The sequence below is a fragment of the Rhagoletis zephyria genome, unplaced genomic scaffold, assembly GCF_001687245.7.
Source record: "Rhagoletis zephyria isolate East Lansing unplaced genomic scaffold, Rhagoletis_zephyria_1.1 Rzeph_scaffold_03006, whole genome shotgun sequence".
Classification (NCBI taxonomy): domain Eukaryota; kingdom Metazoa; phylum Arthropoda; class Insecta; order Diptera; family Tephritidae; genus Rhagoletis; species Rhagoletis zephyria.
The window spans coordinates 1-22,852 of record NW_016160090.1 but is presented as its reverse complement, the minus strand read 5'-3'; the positions used below and the strand labels follow the sequence as shown (position 1 = coordinate 22,852).

Genomic DNA, 22,852 nt, shown 5'->3' with positions numbered 1-22,852 from the left:
GAACAACTCCAGAAAAATTTTGCCTGAAATATGGCGCAGGAGTCGAGGTGTTTATAAACTCCGTATTTATGGTCCGATTTGTTTCATATTTAGAACGTACACTCCTCCACTCATTTAAATAGGGTACCTTAGTATTTAATATTCAATAAGTGAATAGTTTAATGTGCCTAACTTAATATTCTTAGAAAAATTTCGTATATGCAGTTTTGTAATATTAAGTACGATAAAGTACAAGTTTCAAGTGGCTACAAAATGTCGTTGATTTTTGAAACTTTTTTTGTTGACAGTGTCATCCATTTTCTTCCATACCAAGTATGATCGACAAAATTTTTATATGGAAGAAAATACGCTACTTTACAGCCACTTGAAACTAGCACTCTATTTTACTAAAATTGAATGGACTACAAAACTGTATATCCAAAGTTTTCTAAAAATATTTTTCACTTTGGCATTAAATGACAAAAATTGTAATGACAAACTTGGGCATTAAAAATATTTTTTTTATTACGTTAAAAAAATAGTAATTAAGTTTATTTCCATTTTTTAAATGCCTCCAGTTTTTTATCAGTGGAAATTCGACATTATTCACTGCAGGTCATTATGATAGCACATCTTTTTTTTTGTAATATTTATGAAATTAAAAAATGGGATTTATACGTTTTTTAACCGACTTCCGAAAAAGGAGGAGGTTATCAGTTCGTCGGAATATTTTTTTTGTTTTTGTTATTTTTTTTTGGTCAACCGATTTCAATTTCTTTTTGCATCGGAAAGGTAGTGTCTCAGAGGTGGTCCCATACTAATCTGGTTTAGATTCGATCATTGGTTAAAAAAAAAAAATATAAAATTTAAACAAGTATTCTATAACAACAATTAATTTTAATTAATTTTAATTGTTGTTATAGAATACTTGTTTAAATTTTAGTTTTTTTTCAATTCTGAAATCCTCCCACCTAACTTCCAAAGTTTTTTTATACNATATATATATAATATATATATATATATATATAATATATATATATATATATTATGAGAATTGAAGTCGGTTTTGTTTTTTGCTTAAAAATTAATTGCTGTTATAGAATACTTGTTTAAATTTTAGTTTTTTTTTCAATTCTGAAATCCTCCCACCTAACTTCCAAAGTTTGTTTGTATTAACATATATTTTACCTTTCGAATAGCAATATGTATTATTATTAGTTTTAGTTTCAATACTTGGTTTGCGAATTCTTTGCAAATAATTTTACAAAATTGTACTAATAAATACCAATGTTACACATTTACAAATATACAATTAATTTAAATGCTCGTTCAGCACTCATTCGACACTCGCGCCTTCTTCTCCTTCAACATATTCGTCCACTCCAAGTGATCCTCTGCACTCTCTATTCGGGAGCGATGCAAACGCTTTCCCTGACTCAGTAACTCTGCATATTGTGATACTACCGGATCATGACCGATCGTTGCAACGGCTATCACATTTCCGTGCGCATCGAGATAGTATACAACGAATTTGAAGCCATTCAAGTCACCCTTGATCAGCGTGTCCGAGAAATTGCCATGACCAGCATAACGTATACCCTTGCCGAAAATCATTGTGAAAAAGAAGGGCACCGCACGCAAATCCTCTATGGTGCCCGTAATATTGAGCGCGGCCACACGGCCGTGATATTGCGCCAATTGTATGTGACCAACAGCACCGCGTTGATTGGCATTGGCCATTATGGGTGCATTGGCAATGTCACCGCCTACATAAACATCGATTACATTTGTCATGAGATGCATGTCAGTGTCAATTGAGCCGTCGGCGTTAACTTTGATGCCTGAACCTTTGAGGAAATCTGTGTTAAAGCTGGAACCAGTACCCAAGACAACAACATCACATGGCACCTTGCTGCCATCGATAAGTCCGACTTCAGTGACAGCCCCCTCGTCATTGCCGTACAACTCAGAAAGTCTGCTTTGACTCTTCATTGTGATGCCTTTCTCACGATATAGACGGTAGAAAAGTTCACCCACAGCCTCGCCGAAATAGGGGAAGGGATATTCGCCTGAGTATAGTACCGTTACCTATGGAGGGAAAGGGGAGAAATGTAAAAAGATGCAATTTGATTGGATTTAAAATATATGGAAAAAACATAAAAATAATGTGACTCAAGACAGCCTTTGTTATTTTCTCAAACTTCGCCACCGACTCCAACTCGTCAATTGGAAACACCAATTTATCGCATTGGACATCTTTTCTCCTTTATCAACTCTCAAAACCATCCTAACTACTAAACCCTGTAGGCTGCCATCGACTGAGATAAAAGCATAATTCAAAAACATTTCTGTTCTCAAAAACCTCTAATCCATCTAAACTTAATCGCTGCATTTTTCCCTCACCCCTACTTACCGATTTAACTTTCGAGACCAACGCTGCAGCCACCTCCATTGCAATAAAGCTGCCACCTACGCAGACCAGGTTTGTTTCCGGTGTTACGGCGTCAACTATGGCCTTACCATCTGAGAGCTCACGCAAAGTGAATACATTTTTCAAATCGGTTCCCTTGGCTGGCGGGCGCTTAGCTCTCAAGCCAGTAGCGATAAAAAGCTGATCATACTTGATCTCATCCCCATTCGAGCAATGTACCTTCTTGTCAGTCGTATCGACTTTGGTCGCTTCCACGCCAAGCAATGCCTCAATATCATATTGGGCATAGAAATCGGCATCTCGATATTGTATCGTTTCCGCCGCGATTCCCAGTGTCTTGGATACTTTGATACGATCATAAGGCAAGATTTCCTCGCGACATAGCATTACAATGCGGCCGGTAAAGCCTTCTTGGCGCAACGTTTCTACACAGGTTGCTCCTGCCGGACCGCCGCCAATAACAACGATACACTGCTTATTCGCTTTATCACGTTTCACCATATTCTTCAAGCGCTTATTTTTCTCCAAATCAGCGCGCTTGGCGCGTAACTTCACCTTACCGTCATTTTCAACGCGTACCATAAAGCATGGCAACGAATCGAGCCCAGGGAAATCTTCGATATCACCGGTACGTGTGCAAAAAGCGGCACCATGCCATGGACAACGTATGCGTCCCTGACCCAGCGCGCCGGTGTGCAAGGGGGCGCCGTAATGCGTACATTTATTACCGATGGCTGATATCTGACCGTCTTGCTTCACCACCAATACCGGTGTGTTCGCATCGAAGTTGAATTGCTTCATTTCATTCTCCTGCAGATCGTCGATGTGGCATACCTCGACGGCGTTGGTATATTCCGACATGTCGCTGGTAGATTGATATGAACCTGAAGTTGGACGAGAGAAAAAAATTAGATGCATTTAAAAATGTGTAGACGCTACAACAACAGAAAAATCGTTAAGTTCGCTTCATTTTAGTCCAATGTTCAAGCACTACTTGGTTCTTTAAAATTACGTGGACTCATCCCAGATTAAAGGATAAAATCGCTTTGTTAACAGAAGCTCTAAATGACCTTTCATAACACAGCACTTATGCAATAAGAACCACAATTTGTGAAGAAATTGTCGCCTATCGAAGATGAGCTTGAATAAAGTCGTCTTATCGGGTTTAATATCAGTTTTAACCGAGGNAAATTATTAATAGATTTGCGTTCACGTACTTTTTTGGATATTTTTTCTATGAAAGCGAATTCTCAGAAGTTAAGTTACTGGAGAGTTGCTGGCAAGTTACTGGGTAATTTTTACAAGAACACAACTATTATAACAGATAATTTTCAAGTTTTTCGAGCAAGTAAATACTGAAAATTTGATTAAATATCGAGGCAAAGCATATTTTAATGCCACGCCCGTCACGAAATACACACAATACCCATAATAGTTATTTTTGAAGGATTACTTTTATCTGCTAATCTGAAACCTATCATTTAAATATCTGTTTGTTGGTAGCATCGGAGATAAAGCTAATCATCCAAACGGCTATGCTGCCACAGATACAAAAGAACCCATTACTTCACTTGTCAGGGTAAAAAATAGTATCACATGCGGTTTAACAGGTAAACAGTACGTAGTAAATCAAACTTAGCCTGACAAATAACATTAGGCAACACTTACAAACTATATCATATCAAAAGAGAAAAAGTCAATAAACGAATAAAAAGTAAAAAAAAAGAAACAAACAATTTTTCGTATGGTTTAGAATTCTTGAAACTCAATTATTTTCGATCGGAAATCTGTTTCTCTTCTGGAGACTTCCAATAATAACACCTACATAGCTGTTTGTTTAGCAATTTTTTTAATTGTGTCTATTTTTTTTTTGGGGACTTATAAAAAATAGACACTATTATAAAATTGTTAGGTAAAAAATTTGTTATTATAATTGGAAGTCTCATGAAGAGAAAAAGAATTTTCTTATCGAAAAATATTGATTTTCAATAATTCTATACCATTTCAACGAAACATTGTTTATTCCTCATATAAAATACACGGAAAATTGTGAGCGATTTGAGTTACTATTAAATCGTTTTTGACTAACCTAAAACTTTGTATGGTTAAATCTTCAGGCTATTCGCACATTTATATGGGATTGAGAATCCAAATTCTTTTATTTTTCTCCATATAATTAAGGGTAACCCTAATGTGCATTGAAATGTATGTACATATGTACATACATATGTATGTACGGTGTATGTGATTACACCTCATAAAATCTTAACAATTGGCATAATAAAAGCATTAACAATGGCGCATTTCGACTTGTAAAGTTTTTTGTTACAAATTTAATTGGCAAAAAGTGAAAGGAAACATTCATTGGCTCATTGAAGTTCACAGATTAAACGGTCACATTTTTTAAGCATTAACATACCCGATATATTTGGATTTTATTTTTTATTTTAACATTGCCCTCACTCTCTTATAGGAAACAGTTTGAACCACAAGCTAATTTACGGAAAACATACCAGAAAAAATCATTACTTTCCCTCCACTTTCACAACTTCTCAGCACCAAGTGATCTTAAGAACTGAATATATTTAGTACAATTATTATCTTAAAATGTCTCACCGACCCCGGAGCGTCAAAGTAAATACCGGTTTATCAGCATTGCAAGTATTCTTTGGACATGATTACGACATTATTTTTGTTGGTTTATTGTGCGACCAAATAAGCAGAGGGCGACCTACTAATGTACCTACATACATACATATGTACATATGTACATAGCGCTCATTAACTTCAATGATGCCATAATCCAAAAAAATACAAAAAATTTGTTAAGTACGCAGAAATTACCGCCAATTCTTCTTCTAGTATGTTGTGTAAAAATTTCACAGCTCTATCGATTACAAATATCTCACTAGAACAAAATATGTTATCATTTTTACTATGGGGATATATGTACATATGTAAATTCAGAACTTTAAAGTCGTGTATCTCGAGTTTTGCTCTTTTGAGTTTTGACACTATTAAAGAAAATGAGCGATATGTACTTCTGATCATAAATTAATATGTATTAACGAGCGTGTTATCGCATTGCGTGTTTGGTTTGCATGTGACGAATAAACTGGTTTTTGTTATGGATTCTCCTAGTGATTCGGATTTTTTGAAAACACGCCGAAAACTCGATTAGTCATTTTCACTGCCGAAAATATACAGATATTGCATTTTTAGGCCATTAACCCACTTCATAAAGAGCAATATAAATTTTTTTCTTGTATGTTACCGAATAACTTTGGTCCACTTGATTTGATTTCAATAATTATTATTATTTTATCGAAACGGTGGTACTGCAAGAGTGGTCCCATACTAATTTGGTTTACATCCAATTATTGCATTATGAAGAATTTATCGGTACTCCCAAAGTTTTATATTGAATTGAAGACGTATGTGTTTTTCGCTTAACAATTACTTGTTTTATATGTATGTACATTTTGTTTTGTTTTATTTTATTATATTTTTATTTATTTTACTTTATTTAATCTTATTTCATTTATTTTATTTTTTATTTTTTTTTCACTTTATTTACTTTTGTTTTATTTTATTTTCTAAATTTCAGTCTGCAGTTTTTCATTTTTCAATTTGCAGCACTGCACTAACACGACAACCAGCTGCATTACTCATACGCCCCTACCAACAAATCAAAGGCAGCCAGCCAGCGAGCCGGCGAATTTCGTTTGTTAAAACAATTACCATTCACGTTTCAATAACCTTGTGCGATATTTACTTGGCAAAAAGTGGCAAGATAACACACAATACTTTAGTTATAAAAAATAGAAAATGAAAAATTAATTAAGCGCTTGTACAAGCGATAAAGCAAAACCAATAACCGCAACAATTCTACGATTGTTTTATTGCAATTTATTGCGCCATTCTATTCGACGTTTTATGCGCTGTTTTGTGTTTTTTTTTTTTTAATACGTGACGTTGCTCCATCCCATGTGTCAATTTTAGTTTGTTTTTTCTGTTTTCTCGCTACACTGCACATTACAAAATTTGTTAATTTTATATGCGGACTTGCAATGTGTATTTATGATTCTTATTTATTATTTAATTACCTCGTTTGACTGCTTGCTATTGACTTGGTTTTTGTTGAAAAAATTACAAAAATAATTCGATTTTATAAATTTTGTTTTTGTGAGGCAGAAAGAAAGGTAATTCTGCATTACTCATACGCCCCTACCAACAAATCACTGTTAGCGAAAGCAAACTGGAGAAAGAGCATTGACAGCGCCTATCAGCATACCAGAGTTTTGTATTTGCGTAGTGTTTTATTTTTTTCGTATGCAAACATAAATTGTGGCAACGTAATTTATGTATACCTTTTGGGTCGATTTTTCAGTGTTTCATTGTAAAAAAATAACTGTACAGTNTTTTTGTGAGGCAGAAAATAAAGGTATTCGAGAAAAATTCCACAGCTGACTGACTTTAGAACTGTTAGCGAAAGCAAACTGGAGAAAGAGCATTGACAGCGCCTATCAGCATACCAGAGTTTTGTATTTGCGTAGTGTTTTATTTTTTTCGTATGCAAACATAAATTGTGGCAACGTAATTTATGTATACCTTTTGGGTCGATTTTTCAGTGTTTCATTGTAAAAAAATAACTGTACAGTCCTTAAAATTTACTTCACATGGACACGGAGTATTCCCTTTAATTGAAGTTGAAGTTGTATTCAACAATTTATATTGAGCTCGAGGCCGTTTTTTTTTAATGAAAATTTTTATTGTGGAAAAGCAACAATAATTTGAAAAATGGTAGTAGTGATAGCTATTTCGGAAATCACCACATTTCCTCATCAGACTTCTTTCAGTAGGATTCGAACCGACGATCCCACTGACTCAGGCAGTTGCCTATGCACCGTGCTAAGTACGCCTGTGTTGGCATAACAAAAATGAAAATAGTGGAAAAAAGCAAACGATAATTTATAAGGTTTACTGAAAACAACCGTGTTAAATAAATTTCCATTTTATTTTTACTTGACAAACTTTTCATTGTCAGTAGTCAGGGATAATTGCCACGTCAATTTGAAAGGCGATGAAAAAAATACNGTGGAAAAAAGCAAACGATAATTTATAAGGTTTACTGAAAACAACCGTGTCAAATAAATTTCCATTTTATTTTTACTTGACAAACTTTTCATTGTCAGTAGTCAGGGATAATTGCCACGTCAATTTGAAAGGCGATGAAAAAAATAANTAGTGTTTTATTTTTTTCGTATGCAAACATAAATTGTGGCAACGTAATTTATGTATACCTTTTGGGTCGATTTTTCAGTGTTTCATTGTAAAAAAATAACTGTACAGTCCTTAAAATTTACTTCACATGGACACGGAGTATTCCCTTTAATTGAAGTCTGTTGTATTCAACAATTTATATTGAGCTCGAGGCCGTTTTTTTTTAATGAAAATTTTTATTGTGGAAAAGCAACAATAATTTGAAAAATGGTAGTAGTGATAGCTATTTCGGAAATCACCACATTTCCTCATCAGACTTCTTTCAGTAGGATTCGAACCGACGATCCCACTGACTCAGGCAGTTGCCTATGCACCGTGCTAAGTACGCCTGTGTTGGCATAACAAAAATGAAAATAGTGGAAAAAAGCAAACGATAATTTATAAGGTTTACTGAAAACAACCGTGTTAAATAAATTTCCATTTTATTTTTACTTGACAAACTTTTCATTGTCAGTAGTCAGGGATAATTGCCACGTCAATTTGAAAGGCGATGAAAAAAATACCTTCCCAGTCAGCAGAGAAACGTAAAATTTGCCGACAGTGCAGTTTCGTACAATTTTCCGTATCCGGAAATGAACGGAAAGCGACTACAATTTTTGTTCATTTGCACATATCCAAAAACGTAAAAAAAAACGGTTTTCATACCCGAAAATTAACAGGATGTTAAGCCAAGGATTCCAGGATTTTCGGGATTTATAATTTGCACTGATGGCAATAATAGAAACGACTTATGTTGACCAGTTTTTGCTATATTTATTTTGTTTATTTAATATTAAATATTTTTTATAAATGTCTAGCTCATTATACGTGNGAACGGAAAGCGACTACAATTTTTGTTCATTTGCACATATCCAAAAACGTAAAAAAAAACGGTTTTCATACCCGAAAATTAACAGGATGTTAAGCCAAGGATTCCAGGATTTTCGGGATTTATAATTTGCACTGATGGCAATAATAGAAACGACTTAGCTATATTTATTTTGTTTATTTAATATTAAATATTTTTTATAAATGTCTAGCTCATTATACGTACACATAACACCGTGCGACAGGCAACTTTACGCACAAAAAAATCAATATATTCGCGAAACTATGGGCCGAACAAATGCAGTAAAATTGCGTTTTTAGTTTTTCTATCTGACGTCAGGATGTTTTAAAAGGACTTTGAAAATTCAATAATGTAAGTAATTCAGAAAGAAATTAAAGAGAAAGTTCTGTAGAGAAAAGAGATTATATTTCTTGGTGCATAAGGTATTACAATGTCTTTTTAAAGCTTTATCCTTGAATATCCTTGAAATTTTGTAACATTTATTTTGCAACATTTTTATGTTAAGGACTTATATAACCTCGACAACATCCTCGAATAAAGCCCTTCTCAACCTATTAGCTTAAAAAAATAAAATTAATTAAAAAGGCATTTTCAATACCCATTCGTCCTTGTGAACCCAAGAAATTTTATTTTCTTATTTTATTTCTTTAATTCTACAGAATTTTCTTTTTCATTTGGTACCCATTTTTATTTTACATTGCACTGAATTTTTTAAATAATTTTTGGAGTTTGTCATATCCTTGAAATTATAAAGTCATTTAAAAAAAATGCTAAAACTAAAGACGTAGTTTCACTATATTTGGTTCATATTGTCGTGAGTATATAGATTGCTTGGTGTGTTTTGAAACTGTTTACTCAGAATTTTTAGAAAAATTCTAGGTACGCAATTTTGTAGCCCATTTAATTTCAGGACGGACGATAGAGTTCACATTTCAAGTGGCTAAAATACCGTTGATTTTTTTTGTTTTTTTTTTACTGGCAGTGTCACGAATTTTCTTCCATACAAATTATGATCGACAATGACAATTATNTTTACTGGCAGTGTCACGAATTTTCTTCCATACAAATTATGATCGACAATTCGTTAATATGGAAGAAATGGCCAGCAACGTAAAAAAAATCCCCAAAAATCAAGGGTCAAGCTGCTTGAAATTGAATTTTATCCTACCATAATTTAATGGGCTAAAAAACTGCGTACCTAAAATTTCTTTAAAAATTTTGAGTAAAAAGTTTAAAATGATGGTTTTATTTTGCATTTTTTATAATTTTTGTAAAAATTTTGAAATGCGTATTTATATACAGTTAATTATATCTAAAATGAGGTAGACTTTTATAAAATATTTAAATATTAAATAAACAAAAGAAACATAGACGCAGCTGGTTGGAATAATGCGTTTCTTTAATTTCTGCCACTACTATTATGAATTCCTTTCAAACACACAATATATTTTTTTACTTAATTTTTTGGTTTTGCATCGAGCTTTTTTCGAGATATCTTAAGTTACTTTATCAGATATGTACACGCTAAAGTATTATTAAATGCGTATAAACTTAATTACTACCTTTTGTTTTGTGACTGATGAAATATTTTACACTTTAAACAAAAATGTAGGTTTCAAACCCATTTATTTATTATTTTTTATATGGTGGAAGAACTACTCAAACTATATTGATGCAATTTTTTCGGGTTAAGTTGTTGAAATATAATAAATGTCCAAATCCCGGAATCCAGGGATTTTATAAACGATATCCCGAAAATCCCGGTATCGCAAAAATTTGAAAAAAATTAACATCGCTTATACATATGTACATATGTATGTATGTATAAAAAAACATTTATGAGACTTCGCAAAAGGCAGATATTAAACACACACGAATAAAAAAAAAAACTTACTAATGCCAATTTCGTTTCTACTGAAAAATGCAACCTTCTCTTTGCCCTCTACGTACAAACACTAAGAAGAGGGCGATGAGAAGGCCACCTTTTTTGTAGAAACGAAACCGCCATAATAAGGCACATTACTCACCATTCTGGCCCTTCGCTGCTGCTGCCTTCTCATTTTTGATTGAGATTTTTGATGAATTTTCTTTACAATTTGCTGAGCCCATTATAAAAGCTGTTGGCGTTCTAAACTCTAGCAAACGATTTATACGCACGGTTTTTTGTTTTTGCTGTATTTGCTGCCTTTTTGTTGCGTGGTAAAACCTGTTGATTGTGCGAAAGGAAGTGTGGTGTTTAATGCGGCAACACAAATAAATAACCGAAACAACAAAAAGTACTAAACAGTAAGTAATGCCTAACCTTAGTGACCTTCGCTTTTCTACTTACCTTAACTGGCTGCTATTACTGCCTTTGCTCCAATGCCGCTGATGGAATGTCGACGAATTGTTCAGTGGACTTCTATAGGCGTTGAGCAGTTTATTAATGGGGTGGTAGTAGCGTTGTTGTTGCACCAATAACTTTGTCGATAAAATGTTGGAGCAGCGACGCGTTAATAAACTCCTGTGTGTGCGACGAGTGTTTGTGATGGAATGCCAGGAGGGCAGGATCGATATGCGATGTAATTTAGGTTAAGCGAGGCGAAACGGATGAAATGTGAAGTTTATTGTATCGTAAGAAAGAGTATAAGAGTGTTATGGGTATTTAGTGAATATGTATTTTAGGTAAAACGGATAAATACATTTTAAAAAATACATATTTTCCCATACATGCATGCATTAAAATTTTTGTATGTACATATGTAGGTAACACTATTAACACTTCACTGTTGCCTCACCATTACAATTGAGTATTTACTGCGCTTCAAAGTCAAGTTAAATCATTTTTAACTATTTGAAACTAAAACTATAGCTTTGGATTTTTAGTATGTATGCATGTACATATAAATATTTATGTATGTATGTATGTATGCAGGTATGACGAATGCGTGCAAAAACGGTGAAGGGGATTATTTTAACGCGTTTAAGCGAAACGTCATAAAAAAAATAATTAAATGCAGTTTTCGTGGCTGTTAATTGAACACTAAAAATATGTGCATAGTAGGTATGTCTATAATTTGATGGTCTTATAGTTTATGCATTTATGTAGATACATATGCGCTCAAACATATTTTGCTTAATAAAGCTTCACTTCACTTCACACTCGTTGAATGAGCAAACGTACGAGACACGCAAAGTAGCGAATGTAGTGCACAGGTTTTCCCCACAGCAGCAATCATTCACTTTGTTGTGTTTATTTGATTTTGTTTTTTAATCTTTTTGTTTTTGCAACTCTTATTACACTAGCCTTGTTTGTACTTATTTTTTTTGTAGTTGTATGTATGTATAATAAGTATGTATAGTTGCTTCAGCGAGTTTAATTAGACACACTCCTTTTAATTACAGTCGGTAAGTACTCCTTTTTATATTGTGTTGATATTATGAAATTTGTTGGCAAATTTATAAATATTTGCTTGTATGTACATATGTATGCGCGTACTTCTGTACGTCCAACAAGCGTGAACGCCAAAACAAGTATGAGCAGNTCAGCGAGTTTAATTAGACACACTCCTTTTAATTACAGTCGGTAAGTACTGCTTTTTATATTGTGTTGATATTATGAAATTTGTTGGCAAATTTAAAAATATTTGCTTGTATGTACATATGTATGCGCGTACTTCTGTACGTCCAACAAGCGTGAACGACAAAACAAGTATGAGCAACGAACCTGGCTAACTTGTACGGCCAAGTGGTTTATACTAAAGTTGCTCTGACTTTTACGATTTGTGGGAACGTATTCACGCGCATACATTTTACATATATATGTACATACATATGTACATTAGACTGAATCACTCCCCATACAAAAAAAAATCGCTACTATTTTTCCATTGGAATTATAAAATCTATTATATTTTAAGACGTTCACCAAAATATTTCGGAAAAATATTAAGATTTAAGTGAGCTGGACCGATTTGAAAATACCTCCAAAAATGGAGTTTTTTATGAATAAAAATAGTTTCTTAAAGACTTTTTTTGAAAAAATCTCCTCAAATGACAAAACGGCTTAACCTTAAAAAATTTGCAGATAAATATTTTAAAAAAATTAAAAAAAATTTTGAACGGAATCGTAATGATGAGATTTTTGTTCTGTTTTTTAACTTTTTTTAAAGATTGGTATAACAAAAACTTGAATAACTGAAACTAAACTCTTCCGATTTAGACTTAGGAGGTGTCATTAGAAGGGTATTTTCTCTACCTTTTTATTTCTTTGCTAATAAACTCATTAAAAGGATGAAAGGGAAAGGTAGGATGAAGGAACGTCATTCAAAGTTGAATTAAGATGTGTTGGTATTTGAAAAAAAATATTGGGACACGAATGACTTTTCAATTCAATCAATCTTTGAAAAAAGTAAAAAAACAGCATCAAAAATCTCATTCTTACGATTCCGTTTAAAAGATTTTTTAATATTTTTATGCAAATTTTTTAAGCTTAATCTGTTTTGTCATCTGAGGGGACTTTTTTCAAAAAGTTCTTTAAGAAACTATTTTTATTCATAAAAAACTACATTTTTGGAGGTATTTTCAAATAGGTCCAGCTCACTTAAATCTTAATATTTTTCCGAAATATTTTGGTGGACGGCTTAAAATATAATAAATTTTGTAATCCCGGCGGAAAAACCGCAACTTTTTTTGGTAATGCAGTCTAATGTACATACATGTGGTTTGAGAGTACAGCTAGTAGCGAACTTGATATCAAACATGTAAAGTAGTGTTCGAACGGTAATGAACTTCTTATATCATATCAGGTAAAATAAAACAATGCGATACGTCTTAGTTATATGTTTAATGATCATACTTATGATTGAAGTATTATTGCCTGATTATTCCCTTATCGTTGTACGGAAGGTTTGAAAGAGCCTTATGGAAAGAATAAAATGTGACCAAAGTTTCGTTGATGATATCCCAATTTTTACCGGCAGTTTTTAAAGCTTTATCAAATTGTGTACCTATTGTGGTGGCATTACAAAGTAAAATAAAGATTGTTTGTGGTTTCTACAAATGTTGATTAGCCTTACATTTCTTGGGAATTGTTTCTGTAATAGTCTCTATGGTGTAATCTTTCTAAAAACACTTAAAAATGTAATTTGAACAATGTTTGCCTTATCAATTTTACATTGTTAAATCGTTTAATAATCTTGCTGATAGTTTTAAGCATAAAATTTCATGTAAATATCAAAACAGCGTTGCGTTTAGTTGTTTTGGTTTTAGTAGATTCTGGTCATAGGGCAAATGCTTAAACTGATACATAGGCCGGCATCAATAACATCACATAACATGATACATACGCCATTTTTCCCTGTCCCTCACTTCCTTCACCATTTTCGGAAATCGCGAGAAGAAATAAAAAGCAGAAATAGAACAACCCACTCACCAAACCCAAACAAAGCGCTCACAAAATCAACACTCAATGGCATATGTTAATATGCACGAATTCATTTGATAACAGATGCCAAACAACAGACGTCATACATAGCCACTGATAAGCGAGGAACTTAAAATAGTTTTTGGTTTACCATTTGAGTATTTTTAATAGAACAGCGCGTTTTTCTTTTTGATTTTTACACGTTCACTGATAAAGAATATAAGGAATCACTTGGCGATAAAGGGATTAAGTATGTACTTAGTAGTAAGTGTAGCAATCCACTACGGAATGAGTGATAAACGAAAAGAAATGCATGTACATACATGCATACATGTATATATACGGCTAGCAATTTCTTAATATAACATTTTTGTTTCTAAATAAATTATTACATTTTTATGCACGCTGCCCTGATTTTTATAGACGTTGTTGCACCGGTTTATTTTATTGTGACTGCTTGATGTCGAATGCATGTAAAAACAGCTGAGCCGCAGAGGTAACAGGGTTGCAAATTCTAAGTTGGAAGGAAATTTGATTTGAGGGGTAGGATACGGATACGTTATAATTTGAAGGGATAGCCAGACCGGCTGTGACAGTGAAATGAAATTTAATGCAGAAATGCTTAAAACTCTGCAGTAATATTTGTAAATACTGTAATAAATTCATACATGCATAAACATAAAACAAGTTGTTATTTTTGTAACAGTATATAAATTTACCCGCGTTTTAGGAAGTGAGCGGTCCTTGTTTGTATTTTCCATACCAAATTTCTCTTATTTTTTTTATAAATATATAGTTCATTCAACCACCAAAACCACAATAATCAATTTTTAAGCGACTTCAAAAAAAGGATGAGGTTAGATATCAATTCGTCGGAATATTTTTTTTTATGTACATACATATATTACCGCATAACTTTTTATCACGTTAATCGATTTCTATAATTTTGTTTAAAGGAAAGATAGTACCTCACTGGTGGTCCCATACTAATTTGGTTTAGATCCGAACATGAAGAAATTAACGGTACTCTTAAACTTTTACATGAGAACTGAAGTCTGTTTTATTTTTTGCTAAAAAATTACTTGTTTTAATTTCATACATAACTCGGGAAAATGCAAGAAATACCAAGAAATTTTCATCGAAATGTTTCCGTACATATGTACATACATAAATCTGTTCCGTTCCGGTTACATAGGCCTTTCTAGAGAATGATCTTTGGTTGTTTCATTTTACGCAAATCAAAACGCTAGATCTCGAACAATTCGAGCGTTACACAAAGGAGTTACGTTCCCACGACAGTCGAATCTAGGTAACCGGAACGAACCAGATTTTTTTCTGACCAAGGACTGTCACTCCAATATCATTTCCCAAAAACTCTTTGGGAAATTTGTATGCTGTTACAACAACAACTCGTAGCAAGAATTTTTGAAGAACATTTTAGGGTTTTCCAACAACATGAGCCAAAAGGCCAGGTGTTTTACACTACTAATACGTCGTTCTACATCAATTTGCGTTATGGGTTTTCCAGACATTAAAGGTTTAACTTATATTGCCTCTTTTGTCTAATTAAGTAAATAACTGATTTTATGGTGTTGTGGTGCTTCATTGTTATTATTTCTGCTAATTTTAATTTAAATTTTTATCATAAATTTATATAGATTGTTAAGCAAAATATTTAAGTTTTTGAATTACAATTTTTTAAGAATACAAATACATAATTTAAACGTATAAAAAACTATGCCAATTTTTCCAATAGCTAATAACAAATAGTCATTTTTAGTTACATTTTAACATACATATATGTGCATACTGTGCTAGTTTGTCTGATAGGAATTATCCATCATATAATAATCGTATTTTCCCGCATGAAGTTTGTTTAATTCCATGTAAATTTTCCTGCTCAATATCGCTGTAATGCTAGAATACGGGTTGAATAGTGCTAACATTAGGTAATGGGCTCCCAAGTTATAAGTTAGTATTGTTGAGTTGTAAGCTTTTGCTTAAGCTACTACTATGTCTTGTATCCAGTTAAGTGCGCCGCGTATGCGTCGGAGGCGTGCACGTGCCAAGAAACTGCAAATCAACAAATATTCTACATAAGTACGGCGACCACTCGCATTGAAGCTTAGTTGATCGACAGCAGCGCGACCCTCACACATTACTTTCGTTGTGAGCGAAAGTAGCCATTGGAGGATCTGTAGAAAATAAAAAGAATTTAGAATAGGCCTACTATTCTCACTACGCTTCATTTTATAGTCAGCAAATTGTACATACCTCCGGACTGTTGGGCATACCTCCAGCCCGCAACCATTTGGATGGGGCCCACAAAAACAGTTGCATCACATTCGCTGCAATATCAGGGCTCACACGTTTGGAAGGGCTCGGATTTAGTATATTATATATCAATTGTTGAACTATCGCTGGACATTCGTCGCTAAGCGGCGGCAGATCTTCCTCTTTATAATCACTGTTGCGTAGCGAAAGCGTTTGTTCGCCATTTGCCAAAGCCAAACCACCGCTGCACGAATAGAAAGGATTGCGTTGCCCAAATATTTCATAAGCTATCGCGCCACATGCCCACAAATCCGCTTTAGCATAGTTTAATACAGCAAATGGACCCGGTTGCTTATTAATGATCTCTGGCGCCATTAGCGCTGCATTCCCGCCCTTATCTATATCGTACGAGGTAAAGGGTATCTGCAAGCCATGCACCTTATCGGCCAAGCAACAACCAAAGTCCGAGAGTACCAATACTGGTGGAGAATCATCGTCGTTCATTTCAATAAGAATGTTATCTGATTTAAGGTCCCGATGTGCAATGCCATGACGATTAATATGTGCCGTGGCTTCAAGCAATTGTGCCAGTAGCAATAGTTTGGCACGCGCGCTCAGTTTGTGTGAATCGAGAAGCGCACGCAAGCTATAGTCATAACGTTTCATCAATAGGTATAGTGACATATTGCGTCCATAGCCGTGTGGATTGATGCGTTGGGGCTGCGCAATGGGGTAAAGTAAATGGCCGTCGGGGAAATTACGCACCTCGTCACAAAAGAAACCAAACATGCAAACTATATTCGGATGAGGTGGCAGAGTTAGGGTTTGATTTTGCAATAAACGCTCCCACTCTTCAGCACAGTCGTTCATGCGACGGGCACGTGCAGGCACAGTTTCCTTGTACATAGCGCGCAGTATGGAGAGAGCATTACTCTGTATGTCATAGTTGAACATCATTTTCAAGGCGAGCGGATAGCGATTAATACTAGCATGAGGAGTGTCTATGGATTGCTGTAATAAAAACAAAGCATGCATGTATTTATAAGACTTTATTTACAAAGCGCTAATGATACATACCAGTCCCTGCATTCCGCTGCTGATGCCTGAGAAACCGGCATTAACGTCATTATTGAAATCACCTTCCAATTTCTGAATATTCTCTTCTTGCACATCGGCTGCGCAATGTGCCCTACGCTCAGCAACAAAAGCGGCTGCAGCCGAGTTTTGATTATACAATTCATTCAAGTTATCCATAGAACTGCCGAAATTGTGTACAAAACGTGACATATTCTGCATTGGTGACATCAGCTCTGGGTAGAAGGATTGCTGTCGTAGTGGAGTCGTTGCACTGCCACGAGCCATAGCTGCAGCAGCTTCGGCATCATGAGTTGCATCCAAAGCAGGTATCTCCGTGGTGCCAGAGGCACTGGTCTCGTTTTTAAACGCTGCCGAATAGACTACGGCGGCACAGCCTTTAGCAATAGCTGGCCCAACGTCCAATTTATCGATGCTAAAGTCACTATTTAGCGTTTCAGATATTTCGTCATAATTCCATGATGACTGCAGGCGGCCGGCAGCTTCTCGTATCTCCCAACAAACGCCCTCCAATTCATCATCTTTCGTCAAAACACCTGCACCAGAGGCCAAACTTACGCCTACTAGGGCGAAAAAAGGTGCGGAATCTCCATAGAACAACTTTTTAGTTGCTTGTGTACGCAAATCGTGAGAGTAGTTTGTTGTCACCCGATTTAAGATATTATCAATGAACACTTTACGCGCATGTTGTCCGACGCTTAAGATTCCGGTTCGAGGTAGGGACTTTGATGCAACACTAGAGCTAGCATTGGTAACGCCATTCAGAACGCCTTTAACTGCAGGGGGTTTGGCGGAGGCGGCAACGCTGGTAGCGCCGGGCTGGCAATGTTAGGGGAAACAAAAAAATATTTGCTATTTTACTTATTTTATTTATATTTAACTTAACATACCCTCAAAGGGTTGGGTAAGCTCCGGCGCGTCTTTTCTCGGCTTTGTTCCAAAATGTTGTTGTGTATATCACGTCTCCAGAAGCCTTGTAGGAAATAACGACCATGTCTAGCCAGTCGCAAGGTTAGTAGGCGCACAGACATCCTTGGCGTCCTTTGCTTATACGGCTATGCCCAGCAAAATGAAAAACTCTGAGACGTCCGCAAACCCGCAGCTGCTTGTTTCGCACAGTTTCTCGGTTGCTTGTGACAACAGATCAGGAGCGTTTTTGTTTGTGTTTGTTTCTGTTGATTGAGACAGCTGGGCGTAGAATTACGTCGCAGAAGCAGAAAACAAGAATATGAAAAAATAGCTTACATATATTTTTCGCAATGTAGTATCTATGTACATACCTATATTATACAAAATGTAATAAGCACTCACCACTTCCTAATTTTTGGCAAAAATCGTTAAATTTTTGTACCGCACACGACGGCGTATCATACACATTGAATATGAATGCCCTTGTAAGCGCCTATTCCTCGCCTTCTTAGCAATTATCTAACACTCGCAAAATTTTCACGCTTGGCTAACTCACTGTACCTATCAGTAAAAAAAAATAAGCAAAAACAATCTGGGAAAACTTTTCCCTGAGATCTTTTACAACTTTCTTACCACGAAATTTTTCACTGCAGAGCAAATTTACTGCTGCTGTTTTCTTATATATCTTTTGCGGCTTGTAATATGGAAGCTGTTGCGAATTGTTTTCGTATATTCGTTTCTTTATCGGGTAATCGCTATAAATAAAATAAAAAAATGTTGAAAAACAAACGCGCAAAAAACAAGTTGACGACAAAAGTCCGATCACAATAGCGCATCAGCTGATTACGTGAAGCCCACAAAGGGGCTCTGAAAGAGGGAAATCGAAAGAAAGTACAAGGCGTTTTTATTTCCGGCGATCAACTTGTTGGTATCCGTTGAAGAGAGTTAAACATTTGGAAAGTGATTTATTTACTAAATAAATTGTTTCCTATAAATTTAGGTAAAACAAAGATTCAGAAAGATCAACTTCTCATTTCTTGCTAACTGTTTTTTGAAGGCCGTACGGACTTACTCGCTATTTTAATGCTGTACTCCAATTTCTCGCTGCATGAGCTACGGTTAATTTCCAAGGCGGTGCTTTGTTGTTTTTTGCCTTAGCATACTGCTTGAAGCATGCACGTGTACTCGTCTACAGTTTTTATTTAATCACCACCGATGTCTAACGTCCCGATTTGTGTTTAGATTTTAATAATTGTTGTTAAGAAAATATGAATTCATTTAGGCGCGCGTATCGTGGCAAGTTGTTTTATGTGTGATTTACTCTTAATGCTTTGATTTGATACTTGATTATTCACAGATCCAAAATCACCACTCACTCCACTTACACCGCTTGCATCAAATACTGAATTCAGTTTTAACCTGGGTGGTGATGACTCGCTTAAGCCATACATTCAAGCCATCGAAGCGCGACGGTTTGAAGTAACTACCAAAACCTCTCCAGCTGGACTGAATGGCGGTGTAATATGCGTTAATCCAAGGAAATATACGAATAATGTCATATCGGAGAGAACAATTAAAACAAGGAAACTTTCGCCGAGATTCGTTTCAACAAAAAAATCGGATATTCCAGTCAAGTCTTTTGGCAGTGAATCAGATATTAGCACGACTGATGCCAGTCTGAGTACTAATGAGCTAAAGCCGACATTTGCATCAATGACAAATTCATCAAAATGCCATCGGAACTCCATAAATTCGAACACGTCAGCTTTTGAGGAATCCATTTACGATGCAAAATCTTCCAACTACCAGCTAAGTCCCAGAAATTCAATGAGAAATAACACTCACAACAAAAGCAGTAGACAATGTTCAGTCAATGATTCAAGAGCGTCAAATTCCGACATTTCCAGCGACTCCAATATTTCCTTTGCTTCAAATTCGAGCGCAACTTCAAGCTCGCGTGCATCGGGTTTGGGAAATCGTTGTCGTAAGCCACCCAAACTGGTGTTGGATGATAATTCGTGCGTCGAATCAGACGCGACTATGTCCACTGTTTTCAAGTGGGTGTGGGATAATTTGTCACCTATGAAAAACCCGTCAATCTATGAGCTCTTATTGCGCGTTGGAATGCAAAAATATTGGACAATTTTTAAACGGGAGGAAATACTCGATTTGGATGTATTTTCAACTTTGACAATGGATGACTTGAAAGCTATCGGTATAAGAGATGTCGACGACTGCGTAAAAATATTGAAATCTGTTGGAATGGCTCTTAATTTTTTATCTGGTCTGTTTGTAATGAAAAAGCCATAAAATGGTAATTTGATTTTATATGTATGTTTGTATGTTAAATAACTAATGTTAAATTGTTTATAATTCCATGTTTTTTAATTTATTGATTTACAATGACTAAAATAAATGACTACAATGAGAATAACTAAATTATGAAAAGGGGAAAGAAAATTATTTTTTTACAGGATTTAATCATAAAGCGCGTGCGGGTGCGTAGAGGCCTTCGATGGCCGTCCCCCGGAACAACAACAACATCGGATACTCCGTTTTTCAGGGAAAAATGGTTTTTGTTCTATAGAGAACCATTTCTTCACAACATCTTATTTAGAGGTGGGTAACTCAACTCAGAGTTGAGTTATTGAGTTGATTCCTATAAGTGAATCGGTAACTCAGACTCCCTGTCCAAAAAAAATGTAACTCAGTAACTCAGTTGATGCCGTAGGGCTCACATGAATCAATTGAATCATAGTGGCTCATATTTGTCCATATAACTCTCTCGCTTCGCCACAGTGTTTAGCATGGCAAAGTCTTGCATTTTGTTTTTGCACGAGGCGAATTTATACAAGGTGGTGGCAAGAATACAACAACAACAACCACATGTATTTTGTATTGCGGGTGTTATGTCAAATCTCACAAATTCTTATAATTTCGTTTTTTTTTTAGTTTTTCTCGAAATATGTATGTATGTAAGATATATAAAGATGTGCATATCAAATCAATTGCCTTTCCAACCATATCCACATTTTGAAATTCGGTACAATAGGTTTCGAAATATAAGCTTTTGAAAATATTGAAAATTCCACCTTTACCCTCCCCCTAGCACCGCCCTATTAATTTGCACACAAAAAAAATTACACCTTTCAAATCAGTAGAAAGGAGCTGACCACGCCCACTTTAAAGTTTTGTTTTATCTCAACGGCCGCTATACCGCATCTATGCCTCAAAACGAGTCTACGATACGAATGAGTGTAACATACAAAGAGTCAAATGAGTTAGTTGAATGAGCTGACTCCTTAAAGTGAGTTGGAGTCATTGAGTCAACTCCTATAAATTTGCTGAGTTACCCACCCTTAATCTTATTAGTAAATAGTAAAGAGCGAAATACACCACACAAGCGGTTTGACAAACCAAGCGAAATTTCCCTTTGCTTCAAGCCATTTGTGCTGTGTATGGGGGTGTTTGAAGGTTTGACAAACCGCTTGAGGGAAATTTGAGCAAAAATCAAAATTTTTTGATTTTCTGGCCGCCATGTTGATGTTTGATCAAACCGCTTGCGTTGTGTATAGCAAAATCGCCTCATTCGCAACGAAATTTTCACCGAGTAAGGACGTAAGAGAGGAAAATGAAAGAAAACCATAATATTTAGCATTGCGAACTGGAAGAAAACTAAAATTCTTTGCTTGAACGAGTCATGTTTGCATGGTATATGGCGAAATGGGAAAAGTAGGTTTGAAGAATGTTTGACAAGCCGCTTGTGTGGTGTATTTCGCTCTTAAATAGTTTACGAGATATTCAAATTTGAAGAAATTTATTTTTTGACATTTGACCTTGCTTAAATCTCACAGTTTTTGTGTCTCTCAAAAACAAGTTATGTTTTTGTAATCAGTATAAATACCTATATAGAACCCACCATTTTTAGTTTTTTGAGAAATGTACGTATTCTGCACTTGTTCCGAGGGGCATGATTGGGCTATAAAACTGCATATGTACTTAGAATTTTTCTAAAAAAACTGATTAGAAAGTAGCAAATTAGCACGTAAAGTTGTAGACTTTTCCTGAATTTTGTAAAAGGTTTAGGATTTTATTTTTATTTATTTTTTGTTATAGCATGAGAAGAAATTCTAATCAAAAGCTTTGCATACATAGCAAAAAATTCTGTGTTTCAGTGCCAATACTTTTGTACGCGAGTATATGTACGTACCCNAAGGAAAACGTAAACAAGTTGCACAAGTGTGACGTCATGCAAACAACGATTCTGTCAAATTCGTTAAGAGAGGAATAGCGGTCCGAGATCGGCGCAACCTTTGTATTCTCTCAATCGTGGTACGTACCAATGGTCCGTTTCTCATCGGAACATTTCTGCCACCAGAATAACCCTATTTGTGCGGTGAGGTGAAGTTTCTCAAAAAGTTGTTCCAAGTTCTGGTGCAGCGCACTACGGCCAATACGTTTACGCACTTTGTCCTGCTGTTGTTCTGCTAGTTTTCATCCAATGTGAAACCGTGTGTCTTTGTAGTGTGAAACAGCCCAATCATTGCAAATGTATCGCAAAGAAAAAGAAGATTTTTTTTTTGTCGGAATTGGTAGTTCATAGTATGCGCGTTCCTTATCTCCCAGAAATAGTCAGAAAAAGTCCGAA

General features: G+C 35.2%; 3 protein-coding genes across 11 annotated transcripts; 1 reads left to right on the top strand and 2 right to left on the bottom strand.

Moving 5' to 3' along the window:
- Positions 1–1,119: 1,119 nt before the first annotated feature.
- Positions 1,120–14,755, bottom strand: LOC108368194 (apoptosis-inducing factor 3). Of its 7 annotated transcripts, none has more exons than XM_017622985.1 (5): positions 14,319–14,755; positions 10,852–11,025; positions 10,550–10,728; positions 2,393–3,294; positions 1,120–2,067 (listed from the first exon to the last, which is right to left on the bottom strand). In XM_017622985.1, coding segments are annotated over exons 1-5 (2,016 nt in total). In that variant the 5' UTR covers positions 14,321–14,755; the 3' UTR covers positions 1,120–1,308. The 7 variants fall into 7 exon arrangements, with proteins under 7 accessions (XP_017478474.1, XP_017478478.1, XP_017478472.1 ...); XM_017622989.1 differs by lacking the exon at positions 14,319–14,755 and adding an exon at positions 14,078–14,096; XM_017622983.1 differs by lacking the exon at positions 14,319–14,755 and adding an exon at positions 13,850–13,892.
- Positions 2,802–20,514, top strand: LOC108368202 (uncharacterized). The gene is made up of 3 exons (XM_017622998.1): positions 2,802–3,038; positions 14,098–14,176; positions 19,562–20,514. The coding sequence occupies exons 1-3, from the start codon at positions 2,802–2,804 to the stop codon at positions 20,512–20,514; spliced, it is 1,269 nt and encodes a 422-aa protein (XP_017478487.1).
- On the bottom strand, positions 15,066–19,049 carry Pink1 (PTEN-induced putative kinase 1). 3 transcript variants are annotated; one of them, XM_017622981.1, is made up of 6 exons: positions 18,838–19,049; positions 18,576–18,765; positions 18,186–18,483; positions 17,278–18,114; positions 16,201–17,211; positions 15,066–16,121 (listed from the first exon to the last, which is right to left on the bottom strand). In XM_017622981.1, the coding sequence occupies exons 3-6, from the start codon at positions 18,324–18,326 to the stop codon at positions 15,927–15,929; spliced, it is 2,184 nt and encodes a 727-aa protein (XP_017478470.1). In that variant the 5' UTR covers positions 18,327–18,483; positions 18,576–18,765; positions 18,838–19,049; the 3' UTR covers positions 15,066–15,926. The 3 variants fall into 3 exon arrangements, with proteins under 3 accessions (XP_017478470.1, XP_017478471.1, XP_017478469.1); XM_017622982.1 differs by having other exon boundaries at positions 18,186–18,535; positions 18,607–18,765; XM_017622980.1 differs by having other exon boundaries at positions 18,607–18,765; positions 18,838–19,048.
- Positions 20,515–22,852: the final 2,338 nt, after the last annotated feature.